The sequence below is a fragment of the Penicillium lagena genome, assembly GCF_028827675.1.
Source record: "Penicillium lagena strain IBT 129212 chromosome Unknown utg000001l_segment0_segment0, whole genome shotgun sequence".
Lineage (NCBI taxonomy): Eukaryota > Fungi > Ascomycota > Eurotiomycetes > Eurotiales > Aspergillaceae > Penicillium > Penicillium lagena.
Genome location: NW_026623222.1, coordinates 1,176,523 through 1,200,996, shown reverse-complemented (window position 1 = coordinate 1,200,996; position 24,474 = coordinate 1,176,523). Strand labels below are relative to the sequence as shown.

Sequence of the window (24,474 nt, the reverse complement as noted above, 5' to 3'; positions counted from 1 at the left end):
GGTCGATCGGCGCTGATACGGGAGCTCCGACCTGCCACTCTTCTACACTCTGCAACGCTGCTACTTTGTCTCAATTTGTAAGAACTGGTCTGGTCATTCATGGAACTACATTTTCTATACCTTTTCCTTTCTGTCTTGCCTGTGTTCTGCGGTCCACTGCTTCTCCGCAAATCCCGGCCTCTGATTGGCGCGAGCTCAACTTCCTTAAACACAAGTCAACTTCTTCTTCTTTTCTTTCCACCATGGAGTGCGCCAACCAACTATCCTTCGCGACATGGCGCCTGCGCCTATTCCAGCAACTGGCCGCGCCGCATAGACATCATATACGAACTCACCACTCCTCTCGCTGCATCTCAACCTCGACCGCGCGGCGAAACGATTCCACCGATTCGCTCCCTCCCTCTAAGCGACTCCCCCAATCTCCTCTCCTCACACACCCCCTCAACAAATCTCAGCGCCCCTCCAAACTACGCCCAGACCGAGAATACTACAAGCAGGCCTTTGATGAACTCAACAAGAACCCCTGGGCCCTCGCCCTAGCCTCCCCGCCACGCCTATGCTCCATAACGGGCGCAAGACTCCCGCGCGACCTGCTGGGGGAATGGGGTCTAGTTAAAGAGCCCGAGACAGAGCAGTTATACCTCCTGCCGGTGGGATTGCTCAAGGACTCGCTTGACAATGACCCCCAATCCCGTCCAGCATCATCGTCTTCAACCCGCCAGCTGGTTCTCCGCATCCTGGATTTCATGCCGTTACTGAAAGCCCTGGGTGGTCCATGGGTGAAGGTAGGCCGAGGCAAGAAACTAGTTCTTCCGCGTATCTTGCCCTACCGGTGGAGGCATCCACAGGGACCGATCACGTCGCGTGAGGAGAATCTCATGGCCTGGAGGGATGATGCGGCGGAGTTTACACTGCACCATATGAGGAGGGAAGTGGTCAAGAGTCTCGACAAGGCTTGTAACAAGTTTAAACGGTTGGATGGACCAGGAGCTGTGTGGAGAGTTCTCGAACTGCGGGATTTGTCGAATATTGCGCTTCAGGAGGCGTTGGGACCACTCGAGCCCGTTCATCGTATGGCATGTGGCGCAGTCCTGATTTGCTCTTCCCAGGGAGCGGAGAATGAAACGCAGGAGTCTTTTATGGGCTCTGTCTCCCTCCCACAGACTCAGTCTAGAGTCCCTGTCTTCGATCTATCGGTGCTTCTCTCCGAAACCGAGCTGCAGACACTCCGGGACTCGCATCCCCATTTCCATCATGCGGCGCTCTTTTTCAGACCCCGAGACGAGGTGTCCAATCAGGCATTGCTGTCTCTGTGGAAAATCAAGCGGTTTCTAGCAGTCGAAGATGAGCCTGACAGCCTCGCAGAAGCATAGCCGCTTATATGTCTAATGAACAACCTGTCTATATATCTTCCCACCATTTATGTATATCCGGTCGTGTCCTGCCCTCAAGACTCCGCGCCCAGCAGATCCGCCAGCTTATCCAGATAGGCCAGCGGCCTCACGGGACCTGATACGAAATCTTCCTTGGAGCTAACCCCCGTCAGCACGCCCAGCGTCCCGCCCAGCTGGCCCTCCAGCCCAAACCGGATATCAGTATTCGCGCGGTCCCCAACCATGCATGCCCGACTGCGATCAAACTGAAACTTGCCCTCAATCGCATCCATCATAGCCTGACTCGGTTTCCCCAATGCGACAGGATCCTGTCCCAGCATCATAATCAGCGGCGCGCTCATCGATCCCGCGCCGGGGAACAGCGTCCCCGAATTAGGCAGCGTCGAATCGATATTTGTTGCCAGGAAAACCGCCCCGCGCTTGATGTAGTGGTACGCCAGCGCGAGCTTGATATAGTTCAAGTGGAAATCCAGCCCGACGAGCACGACCCCGACTTCCGGGTCGATCACAGAGGGGTCACCGGCGGCAATCTGCTTGTAGTCGTCGGCCGTCACATCGCGCCGATATGCCGGGTCCGTGCCGCCGATGAAGGGGACGTTCTCCGAGCGCAGTTCTTGCTCGATGCCGCTCTCGCCGATGACGAAGACTTTGCGCTTGTCAGCGGGGAGTTGCAGGATGCGCGAGATGTATATCGAGGAGCTGTAGGAGGAGGAGAAGATTTCTTCCTTGGGTCTGCGTTAACTCGGACTCGGTCACAGCTGACCATGCCTCACTTACCACTGTGCTCGGGATTCCTAGACCCTCTAGCTTCTTCTTGTAGTCGGCGCGAGACTTGGTGCTGTTATTCGTCACGAAGACCACTTGCTTCCCTGGGCGGACCGTGAGTTCCCCCGATCCCTCTATTGTGACAGTGGGCCATGCGCACCTTTCTTCCGGAGCAATTCGAGTGTCTCAACTGTTCCAGGAAATAAGTGGTCACCGGACCAGAGGACGCCTAGTTATCTCTCAGCACCTGTTGCGATCCGTCGTGCTGGGCTTGTGGATGGCATCGGGGAGAAAGCCGAGGGGCAGGACAAGGAGGATACGGACCGTCACAATCGAAGAGAAAGACCTAATCGGCGCTCCATGTTAGCCAAATTGAACATTTCCATTCCGGACTCCGGGCACCAACATCGAATTTGTCTAGGAACTCCTTCAGTCCCGCCTGGTTACCGGTCAGGTAGAGCGGGGTGGTTGTTGACGCTGGGTATGACATTATTGCCGTTCAGAGACGATATCACGGCGCAGGAAGGGAATTGATCGATCGCAAGGAAGTGCGAAGAGAGAGAGCGAGAATCGGGCGACGTTCAATTTGGAACCACCCGAACGCCCCGCGTGGGGCATTGCCACCAATCCGTGCCTGATTTTGAAACAGAATGGTCTTCCCAAGGAAGACGAGCCCCATCTACGTCTGTTGTGAAGTAGATCGTTCTCTTTACTAGAAGAAGATTGAGACCGCCAGAACACTTCGAATAATATCGGGATTTGATCACATCTATCGTTCCCTCAGGAATTAAGCCCCAGATACGACCCTATGACAACTTTTGAACATCGTTCAATTTATATAATCATCTTTCACCTTCGATAGTCTACTTAATACGTATAGCGGTCGACCAGGATTATATAGGCGTTACCTCTCACGCCATAGTGATTGTTACATTATCGTGCTCGCGAGAGAAATTGAAGCATTGTAGTTCTTAGGGCAGACCAAAACACGAGCAGGTCATCATAATTCTCAGAAGAAACCAGTACAAAGGGAATAAGATCCGGAAGATGTAGGGTATCATAAATCAGTGGAATTTTCATGAGCAAATAATCTCAGAAGCACAGACAGTAAACGCCCAGGTGTTGACAATCCCGTCCCAACGCCCATCTAGTATGCGTTCGCGTCGAACTCACTCAGCGACCCACAAGAATAGCCCATCGCGCCTTAACTCAAGAGCTGCCCAGGATTCCGGCGATGCGCAGAGCCAGATCTAGAATAGACAAGTGCTCGTCTGCGCCATCAACCAGCCGCTTATCCATCTCAGAGAAGGCCATGACGATCTTATTCTTCTGGATATCGGGCACGGCCTCGTTGAAGACGACCCGGCGGTATAACTAGACTAGAGTCAGTAACAAGCACACATTGTCAATAAACAGTAAGACAACCAACCTGTCCAACAACCTGAGTGGCACTCCACCCATCTGCCACTAGGTCCGTAATCACCTTCGAGACAGCCTCGTACGCAGACCCCGAGCGCGTCGGCTGCATAGCCTGCACCAGACGGTCCAGGACCCCTTCCGGGATCACGCCCGCGATCTCCTCAATGGTCCGAACCGTAATGGGTCCCGAACCCGCACTCCCAGCATCGGTCATCTCGGCATCATCATCCCCATCCACCCCACCAGCAGGTTTCGTAGCACCGACCAACCGCGCCGCACTCTGCAGGTAGGTAATCGCACGACGCAAATCGCCCTCTCCACAACGAATAAGGCTATCGACGACCCCATCCTCCAATGCCAAGTTCTCAGCCCGCGCAATATCCGCCAACCTCACTCCCGCCGCCGAGTTATCCAGCGCCTTAAACCGAAACTTACTGCACCGACTAGCAAGCGGCTCAATAATGCGGGTCACGTAGTTACAGACGAGACAAAAGCGCGTGATACGACTATACTGCTCCATCGTGCGCCGCAGCGCAGACTGAGCATCCTGCGTCATGCTATCCGCCTCGTCGAGGATGATAATCTTGAACGGCGGACAGGGGTACTGCTCTCGATAGGCCGCGTCGAGGCCTGTGGGCTGAGAGAGCTGCGTGCGTGCGAAGTTCTTGACTTTGTCGCGGACAATCCCGATGCCGCGCTCGTCGGAGGCGTTGAGTTCTAGGATTCGAGAGCGATAGAGGGCTGGCCCGAAGAGGGATTTGGCGAGTGCGAGGATCGTGGATGTTTTTCCGGTCCCTGGGGGTCCGTAGAAGAGCATGTGTGGGAGCTTTGTTGGGGGTTCTTGTTAGCATAGGCCATTGGGTGGCACACTTGGGTGTTCAATTGGTGTGTCTGCATACATTGGAAGCTTGGAGGGTCCGTCGTAGGACGTTCGTCGTGTGGTCTTGTGCTGCGACATCGTCTAGCGTCTTGGGCCGGCTAGAGCCTGTGTCAGTTTCTGGTCATAGTGGTAGCAAGCAGCTCTGGAGGACGCACTATTTCTCGACCCAGGGCTGTAGCCGGTTGATCTCTTCCTTGGCCTCGCCTGATTTGGGCTTGGAGCTGCTGGAGGCGGCAGCGGCCGCGCGGGCCTTGTTGTTGAAGAAATTGGCAGCCATGATGCGGTGATGTCTTCTGTCAGGAAGTGAAATGTGTAATGGGAAACCCGCGTCGCGTCTAGTTACACGTGACGCGACGTGGCTCCCCCCAATCAGAGCCAGCCTTCATACTTCTTTTTTTACTGGATGAATCAAGGTGTCTGTGCATTAAAATTGGGAATCTATAGCTCATCAAAGCGGTGCGGATCATCCGGTTCCTCTTCGTACATTCTCTTCTTCGTGTTCCGCGGCCGATCACTCTCCTCGACCATCTTTCCAACCCTGTCAATCAGGCGGTCATCGTCGTCAGGCGCTGATGGTTTCTGATTTTCAGCCACACCACTACCTGTCACAGCAGTTGAGACAACGGTAGTACCTGTTCCATGGATGGTAGTAGAGATGTCACCAAGTGGACTCGAAGCGGGCTGTACAGCGGTACTGGAAAGTCCCCCTACTCCCAGCACTGCAAAGACAAAGCGAGCAATGAATTTGACGGGAAGCCAGACCAGCCACCACATAGGCCCGTACAGAATGCGACGAAAGAGAAGCCATGTGATAGTACCAACAAGAAGATAAAAGGCGGTCTCGAGGTACCAGGTATCTGATTTCTGGGAGTGGAGCAGAGAGCTGGCAAGACTGCGGGACGAGGCGAGAAGGGTGTCGAGGCTGGTATAGGATTCGGACAGGGAGGAAATGGCTGCAGTGGATTGTTCTAGTGTGCGTTAAAACCGAGTCATTCCACAAATTTCCTGGCATCACTCACCGAGGGTCTCATGCGCAAACTGGCTCCGGGATAGCTCCGCCTGCATCAGTTGGTGTGTTCTCCGTAATGCAGCCGTAACGTCGTTGGACGCATTTCGCTCCAGAGCATCCTGGGTGAGTTTCTCCGATGGTCGGCGCTGTCCATCTCCAGGAGGCGACTTTGGCCGTGACAGCAGTAGCTCTCTCTCTTTGCGCTTCGCAAGCTCTGCATTCCGCTTGGCCTGCAATTGGGCATTTCGAAATTCCCCCCGAGTCCTGAAAAGACGTTAGCTGTATTTCCTCGTCGACATAAATGAAAGAATCCAGAGAAAGCACGGATAACGCACCGTTTGAGATCAGCCGCCAACCTCCCCGCCAGCGCAACCACTCGTTCCTTTTCCGCCTCCTTGTCCCCATTACCAGCCAGAGACCTCCTCCTCCTATCACTTGTACCAGAATCGAGTGCCTCAACCTCCACCCGCAGCAGCTCCAGCTCCTCCTCGGCTTCCTTCACCCGCGCATGAATCTCGGACCCGAGCTCCACGCGAGCCTCGTCGCCTTGGCCGATGGAAGCGGTGAACGTGTTCAGACGGTCAACAAGCGGCTGGATCTCTCCTAGTGTAGACGACAGCTCTTTAAGACGGGTCTGCAGAGCGGATGTGGTGGACATGTTGACAGGTCGGGGTCCAAACTCCGCGGTGACGCTCGACGAGTGTGGGGTGGGTTGTGGTTATAGAGGGAAAGTATTATTGAACACGGGTATAGCAGGGGAACGACATAGCAGTAGTTCGGAATTTTCAAAAGGGAGAAAGTATGCAGTCTTGTAGGAAACAACCAACCCGTGTGGTGGTCGCGAGATGCCAGGTTGAGGGAGTGTTTGCTCTGGATGCAAACACCTTTGATCCCCGGCCCAGCCAGGCTTTTCGAGAAAGACCAGGCATTCTTCACACCTCCAGATAGACAGCCTACTCCAGTCCAGCCATCGCATTCGCTCGGTGAAGACGAATTGATCCGACCAGGGTATGCAAGAAATAACCCTGTCTCAGACACGACCTGACTCTCTTTACGACTCCCAGATTCACTCAATTCCAGCCACTCCCCCCCCAAAAGCCAAGCACCATGTCCATCCCACTCAGCACAATAACCTCCCTCCGCACAACCTTCAATCCCTTTGCAGCTGCCTCCCGACCTTGCCGTCTTTTTGTCTCTCGGCTGCGCACGCCCAACACAACCGCCGGCAGCCCATCACACATCGACATCAAGATCACGCGGTTGCCACGGACCTCGACCGAGCCACCGGTGATGACGGTGGGGTTTAAAGGCGGAAAGGAACTGACCCTGGAGGTGGGCAAGCGCGGACTCAAAATTGGGGATGTGATCGAAGAGGTGGCGCGTATTGGGAGGGCTTTGGAACGGGAGGCTAGTTTGAAAGCATAATTCGTTTGTCTTGTTTTCTGCACAGCAAGCATGCATTTTTCTTGTATACATACTTCGGTTTCGTTTCTTTGTTCTGGCGCCGTGGGAGATTCATTGGAAAGGAAGGGAAAGTGACAGGGAGAGGCAAAGATGATATCCAAATCTACAGACTCTACTTCTTCTACTTTGATCATCAATGGATCCACGTAGTTTCAACATACACACACCATCGAGACCATGGCGCGGTCATTTTGCTTTTGATATTTTGCCAACAAACACGTCCGACATTTACACAGCAGCACCGGAGATGAAGAACCACTTGTCAATGCTGCCGTCGATAGGGGCAGCGGGCAGGTTCTCGCCCCGAGGGATGGCGGCCAGCTGGTTCGGGTCGGCAGTGTGGGCGGTGCCCTCGACCGTGGAGTTGGCGCTACAATCGCACAATTAGTATCTTGATCTTCTCCACACACGAACCACCGCAAACTTACAGGCTGATGTCACCGGCCTGAGCCTTGCCCGTAATCAGCTTCTCCCAAGCCTCGGAGCACTCCTGGATGACATCCATGGCGTACTTGCGGTTCTTGCACTCGCCGGAGAATGCAAACTGGTTCTCGGGCTTGCCGTCGGGGATCTTGTAGATGCGGAACCACTCGTTGGTGGCGCGCAGCAGACCGGGCAGGTGACGTTCAACGTCCTCGATGTCATTCAGCTTGGGGGCCAGCGGGTCGTTGACGTCGATGACGATGATCTTCCAGTCGGTCTCCTCCTCGTCGATCAGAGCCATGACACCCAGCACCTTGACCTGCTTGACCTGGCCCGGGTAGCCGACCAGCTCGCCGATCTCGCACACATCCAGCGGGTCGTTGTCGCCCTTGGCCTTGGTCTCGGGGTGGACGTTGTGGGGGTCTTCCCAGGTCTGTCATTCTGTCAGTGTGTGCTTGTTTCCAGAGGATGATCTGTCGACGTACGCGAGGGAAGGCACCGTAGTTCCAGAGGTAGCCCTTGTGGGGGAAGCAGTTGCGGACGAAGCGCAGCTTGCCCTTCTTCGTGTCCTGCTTGATGGGGTTGAGGAATTCCTCCTTGGAGATCTAGGGAGCGGTCAGTACGGATTGTCGAGTCGCCGAGAGGAAAGATTCCGTACCTCCTGCTTGGCGTTGGTCCAGCGAGGGATCTCGACCACCATGTTCAGGACGGTCTGCTGCTCATTGGCGTAGAGGGGGATGTCGTGGAAGGGAGAGACGGGCACGCCATCTTTCTCGATGTACACGCGGTGCTCCAGCGTGTGCGGCTGGGCAATCTTGCGGATGCCGTAGGACATGGTGGGGGATGAAGAGGTCAAGCGTCTGGAAAGAAGAGCAGGGCGGGAGAGACAGGAGGAAGGAGAGAAAGAGAAGGAAGAAGGAGAAGAGAAGAAGCAGGGAGGGGCAGACAAGGAAGTGGGGGGAAGAATTGTGGACGAGTGCCGGACTATCACTCGGGCCAAGGGGCGCATTGGACTGGCTCTGAAGATTCGGTGTGGGTTGCTTGGGCTGTGGTTTTGTTTGGGAGTGTGTGGTTCCGGGCGGGCAGGGCAGCTTGGCTTTCCGACCGACCGACCACATCGGATTGATGCAGTACACTCCAATTCTACATCACTAGTAGCTATAGTATATCATTGACCAAATCGATCGTGGGACCATTGGGAACTATTTTATGCGCCCGGTCTCGTGCTCTCACGCAATGTGCGTCACTGCACCCCAGATGGCGCACGCTACGCCGGGAGAGGGATGGGCGGTGGCAATAGAGTGTATGTACTATTCCCTGATGATTCCTCCCAAACAGCACCTTTGTGACACTGTCAGGGGTCAGGGCCATTCAAGACGAAATTACCGTATTTGTGACCGAAAGAAAAGCAGGTAGGGGAAGAAAATTTTGAAAATAACCCTATCGCTATCGCCACGTGACTCTCATCCATCCACCGGCGTCCACCGACACACAACTATGCCATCAACCATGCCATGATCAGATTCCTACGCTCCGCAATGACCGTCCTCACCTCGCCCGTGACCGCACCGCGCGTGCCCATCCCCGCCAGGGGGGTCGACTACCGCGGCACAGTCGTGCTTGCCCCGATGGTTCGCTCCGGCGAGTTGCCCTCCCGCCTGCTGGCACTCAAATACGGCGCCGACCTAGTCTGGGGCCCCGAGACGATCGACCGCTCCCTCATAGGCTCTGAACGGCGCGTGAACCCACGCAACGGCACCATCGAATTCACACGCATGCCCTCGAACTCCGGCCGGGGCGAAAAACCGCCCAAGGAATCGGTCCTCTACCGGATCGACCCCGTGCGCGAACAGGGCAAGCTCATCTTCCAAATGGGCACCGCGGACCCCGATCTGGCCGTGCAGTGCGCCAAGGTCGTCGCGGGGGATGTGGCTGGCATCGACGTCAACTCAGGCTGTCCCAAACCCTTCAGCACAAGCGGCGGCATGGGCGCTGCGCTGCTGCGCACGCCCGACAAACTCGTCTCTATCCTCGAGTCCCTCGTCCGCGAGGTCGGCGAGCCCTTCCGCATCGGCATATCGGTCAAGATCCGCATCCTCGAAACCCCTGAGTTGACCGAAGCGCTGGTCTCGCGCCTCGTGCAAACAGGCATCACAGGGCTCACGGTCCACTGCCGCACAACGCCCATGCGGCCCCGCGAGCGCGCAATCCGCGACCAGCTCCGTATGGTCGCGGGGATCTGCAATCGCGCCGGCGTAGCCATCGTCATGAACGGCGACGTCACCACGCGTGACACCGCGCTGGCCTTGATGGCCGAGTACGGCGTGGACGGGGCCATGATCGCCACCGCGGCGGAGGCCAATTCGTCCTGTTTCCGCTCCGAGGCGGAGGGCGGTCTCCTGCCGTGGCGGGATGTTGTCTATGAATACATGCGATTCTGTCTGGAATCGGAGAACCGTTGGGGGAATACAAAGTATCTGCTCAACATGCTCATTCCCGGGAAGAACAAGGAGTTCAACGCTGCCAAGCAGTGCAAGACGTACACTGACTGCTGTCGGCGCTTGGGATTCGACGATCTGATCCCTCTTGCAGTTCGCGCCGACGAAATCCTCGATCTAGCCGATAAGTGGGTGCTGGGACCGGGCGAGGAGCACGAGGTGAAGTCCAAAGCTGTCCAGAACGCGATGCAATCTGAGTCGGCCCGTGCCGCTGGTGGCAGTGGCGCACGATCGAAGCAGGATTCTCCGGCCACACATACCGGCGGCCCGATCCGCACCTCGTCTATCCCGGAACCGACCTCGAAAGCAGCCAAGTCTGAGTCTGACTTCGACCCGCTGGCTGTCGACCTGTCGATGCAGGCTGCACAGAAGCCTGAACTGACCGCATAACCGATATCTGGTTTTCTCATTTCGTCTGCACGTTGAATATTCATGCATAGCCCGGTGGCTGGATTTTGATCTGTTGTTTTCCGCATCATTGGTGTTTCCAGTTTCTTTTGTTTATAGATTCCCCGGGCCTTGGCCTGTACATGGCTCCGATAGGATGGTTATCCTGAAAATGCACATATCGCTTCTCCTAAACTTGAATTCTCTTCTTAGAATAGTTGATTGATCATAGTTTGAACATTGCAATGCTACTATAAAGAGTCCAACTTGACAGTCACGCGGAAGCCGTACCATGAGACCATTGATTGTGAAAGAGGCGGCAGCATATCAAATTATCCTGTACTCGAATATCTAGTCTAAAAACTTCACAACTCCTGCAATGTGAACGAACACCAGAACATATTCCCAAAACAAAAGCACCAGCACACAAAACACCGTATTTTCTAGTCCTCGCTCTCCCCATTCACCGGGACAACCCCATTTTCAGCATTCGGCTCCAAATCCCCAAACACCATATCCTCCACAACCTTCATATTAGCCTCTTCGTTCTTCTTCGCGCCCGCCTCATCCTCACCCGCGACAGCCTGATCAAGCGCCAACTTCGTCTTCCCCAGCGCAAAGATCTGCTCCTCGATAGTATCACGCGTGACGAGCCGGAACACCTCCACCTCGCGGGTCTGGCCGACGCGATGGGCGCGGTTCTCGGCCTGGACGTCTTCCTGCGGGTTGAACGAGGAGTCGAAGATGATGACCTTGTTCGCGCAGGCGAGGTTGATGCCCGCGCCGCCGGCTTTGGTGGACAGTAAGAACACGGGAATCTCGGTGCGTTCGTGGAAGGCGTCTAGGATGGACTGCCGGTCTTCGACGCTGGTGCGGCCGTCGAGGCGGACGAAGTCGATTTTCAGGGTCTCGAGCACGGACTCCAGGATGTCGAGGACGAGGGTGAATTGGGAGAAGACGAGAGCGCGGTCGCCGTTGGCGATGAAGCGGGTTAAGAGGCTGCGGAGGAGGTCGATCTTGCCCGAGTCCATCCACTCGGCGTCCTTGAGTTTGAACTTGCCCAGTGAGGACGGGTTCTTGAGACACATCTCATGGCATTCGAAGTCGTTGTAGGGTTGGAGCTCTTCGAAGATGATGTCCGGGTTGGACAGCGCCCATTGCTCTTCCTTTAGGCATGCCTTGGCCATCTTGCGGAGAACGGTATCCGAGAAGTGACGCCGTGCGAGAAGAGGGTGGATTGCAGCCTGGCGGAGCTTCATCATGACATGGGTGGTCTTGCTGCCAGTCTTCTTGCCCGCGGCACGGTCTTCGAGGAGTTGGCGGACTCGTTCTTTTTCGTGTTCGTAGATCTCGCGCTGCGAGGGGTTCATGTCGCAGTACTCGACATGGAGGTGCTTCTTGGGAAGATCGATAACCTGGTGCTTCTTGCGGCGGAGCACAAACGGCTTGAGCATGGACTTGGCGCGCTCGATGCGCTGCGCTGAGAGCAGCGTGGCATGGGACTCGTCGTTAGTCTTCGCTTTGTTCGAGAAGACCAACTGCAGCTCCTCCTTATGCTCCTTGAAGACATTAGGCAGGATAAACCCGAGCAGCGACGCCAGTTCTTGCAGGTTGTTTTGGAGCGGCGTGCCCGTGAGCAGCAGTCGGAACCGGGCGGGGATGCGAATGAGTTTTTCATACAGAATTGATTGATGGTTCTTCAACATGTGACCCTCATCGTAGACGCAGACAGTAAAGTCCATATCCCGCAGAAACTTGGCGTCGACTTTGGCCTTGGCGATCGTGTATGTTGTAATCACGACATTGATGCTGTCACGATTATCTTCAATTTGCTCACGAATCAGCGCACGCTCATTTTGCCCAGCGTAGTAGGGCATAACCGAAAGGGTCGGGCAGAATTTTTGGAACTCGCGGAGCCAGTTCTCGAGTGTCGACGAGGGGACCACGACTAGGTGCGGACCTTTGATATCCTTTTCGTAGAGGTGCGCAAGGAATGCAATGACCTGGCAGGTTTTACCAAGACCCATATCGTCGGCCAGAATACAGCTCAGTTCCTGCTCAAACAAGAGAGCTAACCAATTGATACCAACAACCTGATAATCCTTCATCTCCAGATCATTTGACATGATAGCCGGCTGAGAGATGAACCGAGAGGTCTTGCGGGAAACAGACGCAGGACCGTCACTGTCGGAACTGTCATCGGCACGGTTGGATGACGGCGTAGCGATTCCAGAGTCGTGGGACTTGGGGGCAGCAGCATCCAGAGAGGTGATCTCCAGATCTCCTCGCTTGCCAAAAATGTCGATCCCCCATTTCTTCATCTCGGCGGCAACAGGCTGACCCAGAGCCTCGCATTCGGCAACAAGAGCATCAATCGCCATATATCCCGTCCACATATCCAGACATTTATCAACGATCTTGTCACCTATGGCCTTGAGTGATTTGCGTCCTCGTTTCTTGGGTTTCGTCTCATCTTTGGCTGGAGCTGGCTCACTGACTACCCGTACGTCCCCGAGCGATGCGAAGGGACGGTGGTCGGTTATCAGTTTGGCAGTTTCTTCAGGGACGGCAGCAATATCCGCCAGGTCCTTTGTGTTGCAGGTGTTGAAGAACCTCAGCACTTTCTCGTCGATGCCTGAAGAACCGGGTTCTTGTACAACAACATCTGAATCCTCCGAGTCGCTCATAGCTGCTTCCGGAGATTCGGAGCGCAGCGATACCACCCGTCGGCCTTGCTTGAGACGGTTCAGCTTCTTTGGCGGCGGGGTATTGGCGTCTGGAATCGAAATGGCTGAAAACGAGGAGGTTCCATCCGGAGATGAACGAGACATGGGACCACGCATCAAGCGTCGACGAGGTTTGGATTCATCCGAAGAGCCTTGATCCCTGGCACCTGGCAGTTTCATTGCAGCCCACTTGTCCTGAATAGTGCCGCGAGCCTTGATGTTCTGCTTGGCCGCTTGCATCGGGACCGGGGCTGCTGCCGGGGTACTCAATTCATCGTCCGAAGACTCAATGATGAGAGGAGAATAACGGCCATTCCTTTTATCTGCATCGTCGCTGTTGGCAAGATATTCCAAAGCCCCATCGTAGTTTCCATTCGCGCGGATCAGCGCATCGACGCAGGCTTGAATCGTTTTGTTCGGCATCACCATCAACAGTCGCTCGACCTTGACTCTGACCCGGTAGTCACCAATGTCCTGTACCGACAGGTATTGGGGCTGAACAGGCTGCGCCCGCGCTGGCGCATCCTGGCGAGCCTTCTTGACCGCAACCCCCTTTTCGCCGGTCGGGCTCATCTGGTCGGCGGAGCGTTTCATGTTTCCGGCGGTGTATGAAGCAGTGAGCTCCCGGAAGCGTTCCAAAGCGCTCATGGCAGGGCGGACAGGCGACTCGACAACTTTCTCAGGGCTGCGGGCCGACTTTTCGAACATGGCTGGCTTGATGTCTGTGCTTTGCAGAGTCTCTTCGTCCGAGGAACCACCGCGGTAGGTGGGGCCGTCCTCGAGATCGAAGACCGGTGTACGCTTTGCAGGACCAGTCATGGTAGGGGGTGGCCGAAAGTGGGTGCCAGAAGGGGCGATGAGGGACGATAAAATGCCGCCTTGGGGGAAGCGTTGAGGGGGTGAAGAAGTAGGTCCGGTTGGGGAAGAGGCAGCGACTTGAATAGGGACATTGTGGGGACGTGAATAGGGCCCGTCAATCAATTGTGTTGGCTGCGTCCATCGCTGGGAGGGAGTGAATGTCGGCGCCGCAATGGGCACAGTGGCGATAGTCTCATACTCTGTCTCGTCCGTGGGGGTGCCGGGGAAATTCTTTCTGTCCCGGATGGGCGTGTCTGGCACCGAGTCTTCCATGGTGTGAGCAGTCTCTCTCTTGTCCGTCCTTCGAGGCCAGCCTCTCCCTGCTCTTGAAGATAACAGGAAGGAGCGCACTTTTTTTCTGCCGGCGGAAACGCGAGGCGCGAGGGTCACGTGGATGGCGACGCGAAAGACGTGTAGAGGACTAGTTAACTGCCTAGGAATGATTTAGGGAAATCAGAGAGAATACGATAGAATTGTTTGTATCTGAGCTATCCATTGGATTCATTCCTCATAGTCCGATCTGGGTGGGGTGGTGACATCCAAACTGTTCTACTTCTTCTCCGCTGTCCAGCTTCGGCGCTTGGACACTTCCAACCCCAAGCTCCCTCACCTCGCCATCACCGCTTGACCTTCCCTGCTTTGACAGTCTCATCCCACAATCAACATAGCCATGTCCTCCCGTCGCCCTCACGGGCAGTCCTACGCCGACGTGGCCGCCCAGCCGCCAGCAGACAAGACCTCCTCGGACGTAACGCCTGCCGTGCCAGCGTGAGTCGTCAACCCGTCCACCGGAACCTCCAAACCTCTAACCAGATCACGGCAATACAGCGACGTGATCTACAAACTCCTCGGCTTCACGGCTGCCATGGCAGTTGGCCCCATCGGCGTGTACTTTCTGACCGTGAACTCGATCTTCAGCGGTAGGATGCCTGCCCATTTACTTTATTCATCATTCTTGGACATGTACTGACAAGCCGATTGCTGGGCAGGGAATGCAACATTCGCTGGAATTACTGCCGCCGTCACGGCCAACGTCGTCCTGTTCGCTTATATCTACGTGGCCTGGAAGGACGACCAAGGGGAGAGAGCGGCGGCGGATAAAGCCAAGTCGAGAAAGGCTCAGTAGTTAAGTGACAGGCGATGGGGTTTCTTTCTTCGGCGTTCCGGGGGAAATAATGTTGGAATGCGATCACTGATTATTTGAGGTTCTATCAATATATATTGTTGTGTGTTCAGCACGTTTCTGTGGATATCAATTGATTATTGTGGATTAACGCCCCCGGGCCCATTTTGTGTCTAACACCTGTTAAACGATGCTAGTATATCCATGTGTTGAAAAGGGACCGCACGCTCCGAGAGGGATCGCATTCGAGAGTCCCATGTCCCGGATCCTCCGGTCTAGAAACGCTCCCTCCAATTCACGTAGGTCTTCGCTTGACAAACTCCTCCAAATCGGCCTTGGTCGCAACACCGAGCACAAACTTGCGGGCTGCATCGGTCACCACGGCAAACTGCTGCTTCTCGCGCTTTTCGCCATTGAGCGCCGTGTCGGTCTCGAAGAATCGCTCCAGCTCCTCGAGCGGAGTCTCCATCGTGATGACCTGGTAGATGCCTCGTTTCCGAACGAAGCGCTGCATGGCCGCGGAGACGGGGTCGGTTTCCTTGACCGCGCCGGTCTGCAGCAGTTCTTTTAACCGCGGGATGCTCAGGTAGCCCAGGAGGGAGCGCTTCGTGGCGGAGATGACGGTGAGGTGGGTATAGTCGCGTTCGTAGGCGGCCATGAGCGCTGCAGCGATGGGGTCGTCGGGGGAGACCGAAAGGGCGGGAGGAGGGTCGAGGTCTTGGATCGTTGCCTGAGATGGTTCCGTTCAGTCCTGAGGTCTTTTCCAGGTCTTTTTGGAGCGGGGGATGGGGGGGGGGCAAGACTTACCCCGCGGTACTTATCAGCCCAGGCTGTTTGCGGTGTGGGATTGACTTGGTCTGATGCCTGTTTCTCGCGAGTATAGGCCTCGCTGGCGGTCATGTACGACGCCATGGTGGATGGTGGTGGGATGGAGGGGCAGAGGGAGGAGAGAGGGGCGCGAAGGCCCAGATTGTGTCTGATAGGGATTTGGGAGACCGAGAAGAGTGCAGAGTGGACTGCTCGGTGGAGGGTGTAGGCTGTATAGAGGAGGCAATTGCTGTGTCGTTGAACGAGGAAGAAGAGAAGGAAGAAGGAAAGTCAGCCGATCACGCTTTTCTCTTTCAGGACAAGACTGGCACGGCTGGCCCTCCTACGTCATGTGCCCGACCGACACGAACTAACTACATAACTAACCGGCGGTGCTGACATACGACTCCTGGTTGTTTTCTCTGATCGGATTCTGATATCCTTCCTCTTCCTCTTCGACTTGGTTGAAAGAGTTGATCCTTTGCTAGTGGACCACGAGCCCTGGTCATCCACTTTGGACCCACAAGTGACACGATTGTACTAGATCCATCCATCATGTTTCCATCTGACTCGGCCGCTGCCATCTTCGCCCAACACCACCCACTGGGTCGTCTGGGTCCACAGAAACAGGAACAGCACCCTCGCCCAGCACAGCCAGCTCAACCTCGGCGCGAGCCATTCCCTGCCTGGAGCGCAATTGAGGAAACCAAGAAGAAAGCCGATGCGTTTGCCAAAGAGGCCGCCCGCGAGTACGATGTCGCCAGCAAGAAGGCCCAGGAAAAAGCGGGCAAAATCGAACCCTGGTCGGCCAAGTACTATGCCGCCTGTACAATGGGCGGGATGATGGCCTGTGTAGGTCGAATCCTTTCTTCTTAGGTTTACTTTGGGGATCCTAACATTGTTCCCTGGATAGGGTCTGACCCATACGGCGGTGACACCCCTCGATTTGATCAAATGCCGACGCCAGGTGGACTCGCAGCTCTACAAGAGCAACATGCAGGCGTACCGCACGATCCGCGCCGCCGAGGGCCTTCGTGGCGTATTTACCGGCTGGAGCCCCACGTTCTTCGGCTACAGTGTAAGTGAAGCGACCTACGGAGACCGACAGAAATGAGATTGCCATTGACACTCACAATCTGCAAAGGCCCAAGGTGCGTTCAAGTACGGCGGCTACGAGTTCTTCAAGAAGTTCTACAGCGACCTGGTCGGCCAGGAGAACGCCAGCCGATGGAAGACCTCGCTGTACTTGACAGCTAGTGCATCCGCCGAACTGATCGCGGACCTGGCGCTGTGTCCCTTTGAGTCAGTCAAGGTGCGCATGCAGACGACCATCCCGCCGGATCTTCGGGGTACGTTCAGTGGAATCTCGAGCGTTGTTGCCAAGGAGGGTGTTTCTGGGTCAGTTTTTCATCCCTCCCATCTTGTTTTTTCTTCAGATGTTGATACTTATGTCCACAGTCTATACAAAGGCCTCTACCCACTGTGGGGCCGGCAGATCCCCTACACCATGATGAAATTCGCCTCCTTCGAGACCATCGTCGAGGCGATTTACGCCAATCTCCCCGGCCACAAATCCGACTATAACAAGGGTGCGCAGACGGCCGTCGCTTTCACAGGTGGATACCTGGCCGGTATTCTCTGTGCGGTGGTGTCGCATCCGGCCGATGTGATGGTGAGCAAGTTGAATGCTAACCGCCAAGCGGGCGAGGCCTTTGGGGCGGCGATGAGCCGGATCTATGGCGAGATTGGCTTCCGGGGCTTGTGGAACGGATTGCCCGTGCGGATTGTCATGATCGGTACTTTGACGGGCCTGCAGTGGATGATGTATGTCCTGATCCCATTTCACTTGTGATATGATCATGGTAACTAACTCTCTCGCAGCTACGACTCGTTCAAGATCTTCATGGGCCTGCCCACCACCGGCGGCACGGGGGAGGAGAAGAAGAAAACGTAGTGATACTCGATGCTGTGATTAGCTACTTACATGTACTTCAAATCTATGACCATCTGCCAAGCTCGCTATCAGTAACGTGGGGTTAGTCACCGGATCAACCAATTGTTATCTATCTTCTTATCGACCATAGAGGGCTGCTCTGGTTGCGTTTCTTCTGCTTCTTTTAAAGTGCCTCCTCATCCCACTTGTCTTATCTACCTTTCCCTTCTGCGATCTCTAAGCCGTACCTGCATCTTATCGCTCATCCGCATTCCTCCCACTCCACTCCCGATAAGCGCGCTCAGCTTCCTCTCGCAAAGACAACAGACAGCATTCAGCATGGGCGAGCACGAGCCGATGGTCTCGCATGGCCGAGGAGGTATTTGATTGCCGTGTCTCTCTCTATATTAAAGGAGGATACTAACTGCGCAATCGTCATGCAGGACAGGGAAACATCGGCCACGACCCGACGCAGTATGTCCAGTCCAGTCCGATCCCGAACACCATCCCCACGAATAATACCAACTACTACTAACAACTGGTGCCCCATAGATACGTCGATGGTGAGATCGTTCGCGAGGGCATGTACGGTGACCAAGGCGATGGGGCTTACTCTGCCGGCGTAAGTAGTCCTCTTTACCCTACCCTCTCTTCCCTGCCCGGACCTTCTCTGTCTCTGTCTGCCGCACCCCATATATTCACACATCCCTCCACATCCTTCCTTTCCTGCAGTTTCAATATTAACACACGAAAGCGCGGCGGCGTCGGCAACATCGGCTCTCCCCACGTCCGCCCAACCTCCAAAGTACCACACGACGCCGAGATGATCCCAGAGCTGGCGATGCGGAACTCCAGCGATGAAGTGTACCACACTGGCGTGAGTCAATTTCTCCCTTCATTCCTTCCTTTTCTCATACCATACCTATAACCCAAAAAAAGACTGCGTTGCTGATGTGAATATATATTTATCCGCATAGCGCGGCGGCCAGGGAAACGTCCACCTAGATGAAGCGCAGCGCAAGGAGAAGGAGCGGAAGAAGAATCCCGCGCACGAGGGGTTGGCGGATAAGTTGAAGCATAAGCTGCTGGGGAAGAAGTAGATCGAACCTCACTTTTTGTTACCATTGAACGTGATTCCCAATTGATGTGTTATTATCGAGGTGGCTAAGGATAATTCGTGACTGGTGCTCCATGAAGAGGTGGTAAATCCCATCGATTCGTAGTGCACTACATCTAGTAACATAGATCGAGTATAGGCAAGTATGTACGTAGTTTAAGTTCCATAGACAGTACACCAGCGACACAAGAGACAAACGTCCATCCAGAGGGCAGGTCAATATCAACAAACATGGACGAATTCAGCTATCCATGTCAACTGGATCCTGCCCTCAGGCAAACCCCTTCCAGGAAACACGCTGAAAACAAAAGACAGAAAAAACACAAACCCAAAACTGAATCCTGTACTCGCCCAAAATTCCATTCCATTCCCATATTGCATATGTCCTCATAACCTCATGAACGCATGACCCGCAGCGAAAACGATCGAATCACCAAAAACTTCTGTGCAGGAAAAGGAAAGAAGGCGAAGAAAAAAAAGCCATCATAAAGAGACAAGAATAGTACATCCATCCGCCAATCGAAGAATTGACAAGAAACTAGTCCCTGCTGAACCTGCGCTTGAACCAGCTCTTCCGTTTCTCGTTGGGTGTCGATTGATTCGTGTTTGTGTTCTTGCGCAGATGGTTCCTCGGCAGCGGGGCCTGTGGAGCAGACGATCCGCCGACGGGACCGCCCCAGTAGCTAGGATCATGGGCCGGCACTGGCGGCGAGGGTAGAGTCTTGCTGTTTGCGTTGCCATTGGCGTTATACGTTTGACCATAACCCCCTCCCCCTCCGCCCTGGTAACCATAGCCATTGGTATCGGCATATACACGCTCGTCCATGCGGTGTTGCTGCATAGCCTGCTGCTGCAACTGGTCCATGGAACTGTTGATCGAGCTCGGGTCTGTGGACTGGCCGTAGGGATCGGTGTAGCCGGAGCCGGAGCCAGATATCGCGGCGACGTTGTCGTAGGAGCGCTGGTAGCCTTGCTGTGGGTAGCCGGCCTGTGAGTTGTTTGCATATACGGCCTGGTCGGTGGACATGCGCGAGTACTGGCGCGGCCGAGAGCGCCCGGTCTGGTTGTTCTGGTAAGGGTAGTAGTTGTTGTCTGCTGCTTGCCCTCCTGCATTCTGGTAGCCGTCGACCATGCTGTCCGGGCGCGACTGTGTGCCCCGACCGCCGCCGCTGTAATAGCTCTGGTCGGTGTATCCCCTGTTCATGTGGTTCTGTGGAGCTGGGGATGGGAGTCAGCAATAGGGCGAATAGATGGCTGGGGAGTTGGCTTACCATTGTTGTAATTATTACCGCCATAATAACTTGTCCGCCGGCTATAGTCTCCTGCTTGCGATGCGTCATCTAGGACCAATAATCAGTGATTGGAAGCTCCAGGGGAAATAGCGAGCAATTCGACATACCGGTGCGTACAAATGACATGCGATTACTATTGTATGTCCCATAGATGGCGGCCTCGAACGATCGGATTGTATCCAACGGGCGCTCGAGTCGCGGCCGAGTGGGATTCGACAAGTCGGGGTCAGCTAAAACACTTTTGCGTCAGCGCCAAAACACCGCCATCGAAAGGAGAAAATACCCACTAATTGGATTCCCGTATTGATCCTTATGCTGTATTTCGCGCAAGGAGCCCAGATTGGACTTCTCCAGGGCGACGGCCACTATTCTCAGGAGTCAGTCAGTTCGCCAGGAATGCGACCGCGCGGGATCACCACCACGTGGGAGGAAGGAAGCGCGGTGACGTACTGGGCTGTGCTTCGTTCATTGCGACCAGCGGATCGGCCTTGGTGTGTAGCAGGCGGCGTTCCTTCTCAGAGACCGACTCGGATAGCTGGCTGCGGTGGCCGGAGGTGCTGGACCGATGTGTCTTGGAGTCTGATTTGAAACTGTAACCGCGACTCCGGCGGGGAGAGGAGGCTGGTGGTTGTTGGGGGGCCGCCATTTTTATTAGTTTAGGGGAGTTCCACCGTTAGTCTCTAGTGCCCGAGAACAAGGCAGTGTCTGAAACGGGTGTGATCTGCCCCCCAGCTTTGGCGGCCGATGTGGAGACTAGCGATTGGGGGTGCCAAGAGATGGATTGTCGATGGTGATAGTCTTGATCGAGAGACTGGGCTGGAGAAACACGGCGGGAGAAGGGTCTGGAGGAAGTGAGACACTGCGGAGAGGGGGTCGAGGCTGGCAGAGACAGAGAGGCTGAGGCTGGATATCTGGGAGAAACGGCAGCCGATGGAGCGTCTGATTCTCGTGGATGATGACCGTGGGGACAAAAAGGAACCAAATGTGGGCAGGGACAGGTTTTATCGGAGAGAGAAAAAGAAAGAGCAGGTCCGAGAGGGTCAGAAGCCATACTCGTCAGTGCCTGGTCGCCATCCATGGTCCATCCACCCCATTGGTTCCTCGTCCCGGATGCCCAAAATAGACAGCCAGGCAGAGGCGAATTCTGAAACACATCATTCGTCTATTATTCCTGTCATTCTGCGACTCTATACCCGCTCGCGGACTGTTTCTCTCGCTCTCTAGGTCTGCTAGAAGACCAGATTATGATGATAGTGTGCGCCCTGGCGCAATCCGGGGTCTTCCAATTGGTTCATCTCGACAAACACGAGCCTGCCTGGGCCAGGGACGGTACGACGGGTACTGTTGTCGTTGATTCGGACAACCACGATCATGCCGGTAAACACTCTAGAGCGATAGATATAACTATCTCTATCTGGAGGAGTTCAGGCGAGACTCCGACGCACGATGAGGTTATTGGATTAGAGCCATGCGCTAAAACCCCAAGCTTTTCGTGAAGACCCGAGATGCAGACCCCAAACATGGTGTACATATTCAACCACCACCCCCATGATCGCCGAACAGTGGGTCCCTGTGGCGCAGGTCTTGAATTGCACTTCCCACTTGTCTCCATAGACACCTTAAGAGGCAGAGGAACGGAACCACCAGGAGTGCTGGTTGATTGGGAAACACCCTGATCCGATTTCCATCCAGGGTGTTCCCTGCCCAGGTTCCTGCATGTGGAGCCGACATCAGCTGGTTTGTGTCATCAAGCGTTTTCTTTGTACGACGGGTCCAGTTCTCTCATGAAACCAGGCGGTGGTTCCACAGCCAAAGAGGAAGACGGCATCCATTATACAGACAGTACCTACGGTCGACCGAACTACGATGTACGAACTGCAACAGCAGCAGGGACTAAATCTTGCCGTGCGATAGACGGCGTTAGCCGCAGGGGGGAACCTGAATAAATGCAATTCTTCTATAAGACGAGCAAAGAAAGCAGCAAGTCGAATAGCCGGGTGCTGAAATGAGATGGATGTGGCGCGCACGAATCGTCAGATACAGTGGGAGAAAGCGATGCTGCAACCCAGGCATCATCCTTTCTGGTTGCTCGGAACAGTAGGGAAACAGCAGGTCAAAAAATGTTTCTTTGTTTTTTGATTCGTAGGGACTTTGATGGGACCCTGCCTTCTCCCACGAATAGAACGTGATCAACCCGCCAACTCCATCCTCAACACATTCGGCTCGTTCCTTGAATTTTTTCCCTTTGCCTGACCAACCGTCAGAAATCGCCCACTAGATACAATAAAGCCGTTTAGATGTTGGAGGGGTAGAGCATGACGCGGACCGTGGCGCCGAAGGAGCGGGGAGGGAGGTTGTTGCGGAACTTGGCGCGCACAACACCGGAGTTGCCTGAGGAGAGACCGTCAGAGGAGGATTTATATTGGAGGAAATGGGATCACATACCGTGCGGCCGGGTGACCTTGCCCCAGATCACGCGAATGTTGGAGCCCCGGACCTCACGCTTGGCCCGGTAGACAAAAGCGACCTTCTTGCCCAGGTAGAAGCCGGCAGCCTTGGGGTCATCGACGCCCTCGATCTTGACCAGACTGTGCGAGTTGCGGATCAGTACGCTGTGCGTTTGGGATTTGGGGGGATGTATAGGTACCTCGTGTTAGGGTTGGTGTTGCGCTTTCCACGCTGGTAGCTCAAGTGGCGACCCCTGTAGAAGAAACCCGTATTAGTCGTCTGTTCTGGTGATGGGTGTTGCGCATCCAGATGGGTTGTTCCTCCGCCCCCCTCGCTCTGTCAATCGATCCAGTCGAACGAGGAGTGTCCAGGTGTATGTGTGTGTACGTCCAGCGCGAGAATATAGACGGTGATAACTTACTTGACATAGACTAGATGGCAGAAACGATGTTAGCACGACTCTTTTTTGCTCCACGCCATTTTGGGATGACTGCGACCAGCTGGGATACTCACGTCGGTGTCCCTGTTCCGAAGGCATTGTGATATCTCTGAGCAACAGCGGGCGAGGCAAAAAAGTCGAAGGAAAGACCCGCAAGAGATCAAAAGTCGGACCCGGATTGTCGTGTGTTGTCGTCGGCTTCAGTTCAAAGATGTAGAGGCGCACACAATTTGCGTGTGGTGCGGGTGCTCGGCTGAGTCATTAAGCGAGGCGCGCTAGTCTGGTTTGGGGGGCTCCGGAGGAAAGAATGTTCCGCCTCACCGCCTTCGCCCCATCCGGCCTGCTGTCCTCCGAGCGCAGATTTCACCATGACGAAACTCGGCAATATCGGTCCATGTCGTACCTCCCGTGTGCTTCGACCGACCGACCGATCGTGGGAGGACTCCGTAAGATATTCTTCATGAATCTCACCAGGTCTTGACCATCTCCCACCCCGCGGCCACTGCTCGGCACACTTTCTAGCGAGTTCCCAACAGCGGTTAAATGCCGCCGAGGATGGACCCGAGCGCTTCAATCGGTCCGGGCCCCATCATAACGGGAAAATAGAATCCGTCTGGCACGATGACAAATGGGCCGATCGCTCTCCACGATTTCGGTCACCGGGCAGGGCGAGCTCTGCTTATCGTGGGTATTTCAGTATTTCCGTGTACTGGAAACAATCACCTAATTGCCGGTGGGGTGGTCTATAGCCTATGGTCCCTCCATCACCATAAGCAGGTTGCACCCTCTCCGGGCGTGCCGAGTCAGCTGTTGGAGTACATAGCATTGTGGAGGTGGTACAGAGTAGTGTGTTCTGTACCACAGTCAAGTAATTCACGGAGTTAGCAGGGGTTAGTTGAATCAATAGTCAGCGTACTGGGTCAGAAATACATCCATCCCACCCCGAAAAAAGCCCCACTGCCGAAGTCGTTAGCAGTCCGCCGGATCCTGAGAGGGAGCAACCAACTCTTTCTTTCTTACTCCTCTCTCTCACTCTCTTCCCACCTCTCTTCAACCTCTTCACTCGCCCTCCCCCCATCTGTATATTCCGGTTGTCCATCACCATGAGCAGCTTGATCAACCAGGCCGATGAGCGCCAGAACGCTGGGTGAGTTTCCATCCCACCCGTGCCGTCTCTGACATCACCTCCCCTCCGGCAACGGAAGCCCTGCCGCTGTTGCTTCCCAACGTCAGCCTGGTCCAAACGGCAATTTATCTGCGGGCGCATCGGTCGCTTCTATTCCGAAGACCTTCTGCTGTCAATTGCTCCGTTCCTGTCAGCTTTTTTTCACCTCGTTGCTGGGCTCTCCTTCGTGGGACCCGCTGATGGACTGCAAAATCCTTTCCCTGGCAACTCGACCCGGCGGCTAACGATGCATTTTCTCCCCAGCACCGTCGAACTGAAAGATGACACGGTCATTGTGGTACTGGGGGCGTCTGGTGATCTCGCAAA

The 24,474-nt window shown here is 55.0% G+C and overlaps 15 protein-coding genes across 15 annotated transcripts; 7 read left to right on the top strand and 8 right to left on the bottom strand.

Annotated features, from left to right (window-relative positions):
- Nucleotides 1-242: 242 nt before the first annotated feature.
- N7510_000533 (uncharacterized protein) lies at nucleotides 243-1,373 on the top strand (the record flags this gene model as incomplete). Its single annotated transcript, XM_056972462.1, has 1 exon — nucleotides 243-1,373. One exon carries the CDS (start codon nucleotides 243-245, stop codon nucleotides 1,371-1,373), a length of 1,131 nt encoding a protein of 376 aa, XP_056837579.1.
- Nucleotides 1,374-1,447: 74 nt separating this feature from the next.
- N7510_000532 (uncharacterized protein) lies at nucleotides 1,448-2,649 on the bottom strand (the record flags this gene model as incomplete). The annotated part of the gene is made up of 4 exons (XM_056972461.1): nucleotides 1,448-2,119; nucleotides 2,172-2,263; nucleotides 2,320-2,388; nucleotides 2,538-2,649. 4 exons carry the CDS (start codon nucleotides 2,647-2,649, stop codon nucleotides 1,448-1,450), a joined length of 945 nt encoding a protein of 314 aa, XP_056837578.1.
- A 719-nt stretch (nucleotides 2,650-3,368) lies between these two features.
- Nucleotides 3,369-4,735, bottom strand: N7510_000531 (replication factor C subunit 2; the record flags this gene model as incomplete). The annotated part of the gene is made up of 4 exons (XM_056972460.1): nucleotides 3,369-3,533; nucleotides 3,589-4,404; nucleotides 4,478-4,556; nucleotides 4,614-4,735. The coding sequence occupies 4 exons, from the start codon at nucleotides 4,733-4,735 to the stop codon at nucleotides 3,369-3,371; spliced, it is 1,182 nt and encodes a 393-aa protein (XP_056837577.1).
- A 161-nt stretch (nucleotides 4,736-4,896) lies between these two features.
- N7510_000530 (putative protein transport membrane glycoprotein Sec20) lies at nucleotides 4,897-6,125 on the bottom strand (the record flags this gene model as incomplete). The annotated part of the gene is made up of 3 exons (XM_056972459.1): nucleotides 4,897-5,426; nucleotides 5,478-5,731; nucleotides 5,803-6,125. 3 exons carry the CDS (start codon nucleotides 6,123-6,125, stop codon nucleotides 4,897-4,899), a joined length of 1,107 nt encoding a protein of 368 aa, XP_056837576.1.
- A 449-nt stretch (nucleotides 6,126-6,574) lies between these two features.
- N7510_000529 (mitochondrial 54S ribosomal mL53 protein) lies at nucleotides 6,575-6,892 on the top strand (the record flags this gene model as incomplete). Its single annotated transcript, XM_056972458.1, has 1 exon — nucleotides 6,575-6,892. The coding sequence occupies one exon, from the start codon at nucleotides 6,575-6,577 to the stop codon at nucleotides 6,890-6,892; it is 318 nt and encodes a 105-aa protein (XP_056837575.1).
- Nucleotides 6,893-7,159: 267 nt separating this feature from the next.
- On the bottom strand, nucleotides 7,160-8,363 carry ipp1 (inorganic diphosphatase IPP1; the record flags this gene model as incomplete). Its single annotated transcript, XM_056972457.1, has 4 exons — nucleotides 7,160-7,301; nucleotides 7,360-7,787; nucleotides 7,840-7,959; nucleotides 8,013-8,363. 4 exons carry the CDS (start codon nucleotides 8,361-8,363, stop codon nucleotides 7,160-7,162), a joined length of 1,041 nt encoding a protein of 346 aa, XP_056837574.1.
- Nucleotides 8,364-8,868: 505 nt separating this feature from the next.
- On the top strand, nucleotides 8,869-10,242 carry N7510_000527 (tRNA-dihydrouridine(20) synthase (NAD(+)); the record flags this gene model as incomplete). The annotated part of the gene is made up of 1 exon (XM_056972456.1): nucleotides 8,869-10,242. One exon carries the CDS (start codon nucleotides 8,869-8,871, stop codon nucleotides 10,240-10,242), a length of 1,374 nt encoding a protein of 457 aa, XP_056837573.1.
- Nucleotides 10,243-10,682: 440 nt separating this feature from the next.
- Nucleotides 10,683-14,096, bottom strand: N7510_000526 (DEAD/DEAH box helicase; the record flags this gene model as incomplete). Its single annotated transcript, XM_056972455.1, has 1 exon — nucleotides 10,683-14,096. The coding sequence occupies one exon, from the start codon at nucleotides 14,094-14,096 to the stop codon at nucleotides 10,683-10,685; it is 3,414 nt and encodes a 1,137-aa protein (XP_056837572.1).
- A 397-nt stretch (nucleotides 14,097-14,493) lies between these two features.
- On the top strand, nucleotides 14,494-14,949 carry N7510_000525 (vacuolar ATPase assembly integral membrane protein VMA21; the record flags this gene model as incomplete). Its single annotated transcript, XM_056972454.1, has 3 exons — nucleotides 14,494-14,591; nucleotides 14,652-14,743; nucleotides 14,798-14,949. The coding sequence occupies 3 exons, from the start codon at nucleotides 14,494-14,496 to the stop codon at nucleotides 14,947-14,949; spliced, it is 342 nt and encodes a 113-aa protein (XP_056837571.1).
- A 292-nt stretch (nucleotides 14,950-15,241) lies between these two features.
- On the bottom strand, nucleotides 15,242-15,858 carry N7510_000524 (putative cystathionine beta-synthase (beta-thionase); the record flags this gene model as incomplete). Its single annotated transcript, XM_056972453.1, has 2 exons — nucleotides 15,242-15,676; nucleotides 15,754-15,858. 2 exons carry the CDS (start codon nucleotides 15,856-15,858, stop codon nucleotides 15,242-15,244), a joined length of 540 nt encoding a protein of 179 aa, XP_056837570.1.
- Nucleotides 15,859-16,308: 450 nt separating this feature from the next.
- On the top strand, nucleotides 16,309-17,707 carry N7510_000523 (putative mitochondrial phosphate carrier protein; the record flags this gene model as incomplete). Its single annotated transcript, XM_056972452.1, has 5 exons — nucleotides 16,309-16,605; nucleotides 16,667-16,831; nucleotides 16,898-17,151; nucleotides 17,212-17,577; nucleotides 17,635-17,707. 5 exons carry the CDS (start codon nucleotides 16,309-16,311, stop codon nucleotides 17,705-17,707), a joined length of 1,155 nt encoding a protein of 384 aa, XP_056837569.1.
- A 318-nt stretch (nucleotides 17,708-18,025) lies between these two features.
- N7510_000522 (DUF3602 domain-containing protein) lies at nucleotides 18,026-18,786 on the top strand (the record flags this gene model as incomplete). Its single annotated transcript, XM_056972451.1, has 5 exons — nucleotides 18,026-18,065; nucleotides 18,130-18,160; nucleotides 18,239-18,308; nucleotides 18,441-18,563; nucleotides 18,664-18,786. The coding sequence occupies 5 exons, from the start codon at nucleotides 18,026-18,028 to the stop codon at nucleotides 18,784-18,786; spliced, it is 387 nt and encodes a 128-aa protein (XP_056837568.1).
- A 555-nt stretch (nucleotides 18,787-19,341) lies between these two features.
- N7510_000521 (DUF2406 domain-containing protein) lies at nucleotides 19,342-20,741 on the bottom strand (the record flags this gene model as incomplete). The annotated part of the gene is made up of 5 exons (XM_056972450.1): nucleotides 19,342-20,021; nucleotides 20,075-20,143; nucleotides 20,203-20,325; nucleotides 20,383-20,460; nucleotides 20,546-20,741. 5 exons carry the CDS (start codon nucleotides 20,739-20,741, stop codon nucleotides 19,342-19,344), a joined length of 1,146 nt encoding a protein of 381 aa, XP_056837567.1.
- A 1,647-nt stretch (nucleotides 20,742-22,388) lies between these two features.
- On the bottom strand, nucleotides 22,389-23,081 carry N7510_000520 (60S ribosomal protein eL33; the record flags this gene model as incomplete). The annotated part of the gene is made up of 5 exons (XM_056972449.1): nucleotides 22,389-22,486; nucleotides 22,541-22,683; nucleotides 22,743-22,796; nucleotides 22,965-22,974; nucleotides 23,057-23,081. 5 exons carry the CDS (start codon nucleotides 23,079-23,081, stop codon nucleotides 22,389-22,391), a joined length of 330 nt encoding a protein of 109 aa, XP_056837566.1.
- Nucleotides 23,082-24,085: 1,004 nt separating this feature from the next.
- Nucleotides 24,086-24,392, top strand: N7510_000519 (uncharacterized protein; the record flags this gene model as incomplete). The annotated part of the gene is made up of 2 exons (XM_056972448.1): nucleotides 24,086-24,129; nucleotides 24,188-24,392. 2 exons carry the CDS (start codon nucleotides 24,086-24,088, stop codon nucleotides 24,390-24,392), a joined length of 249 nt encoding a protein of 82 aa, XP_056837565.1.
- Nucleotides 24,393-24,474: the final 82 nt, after the last annotated feature.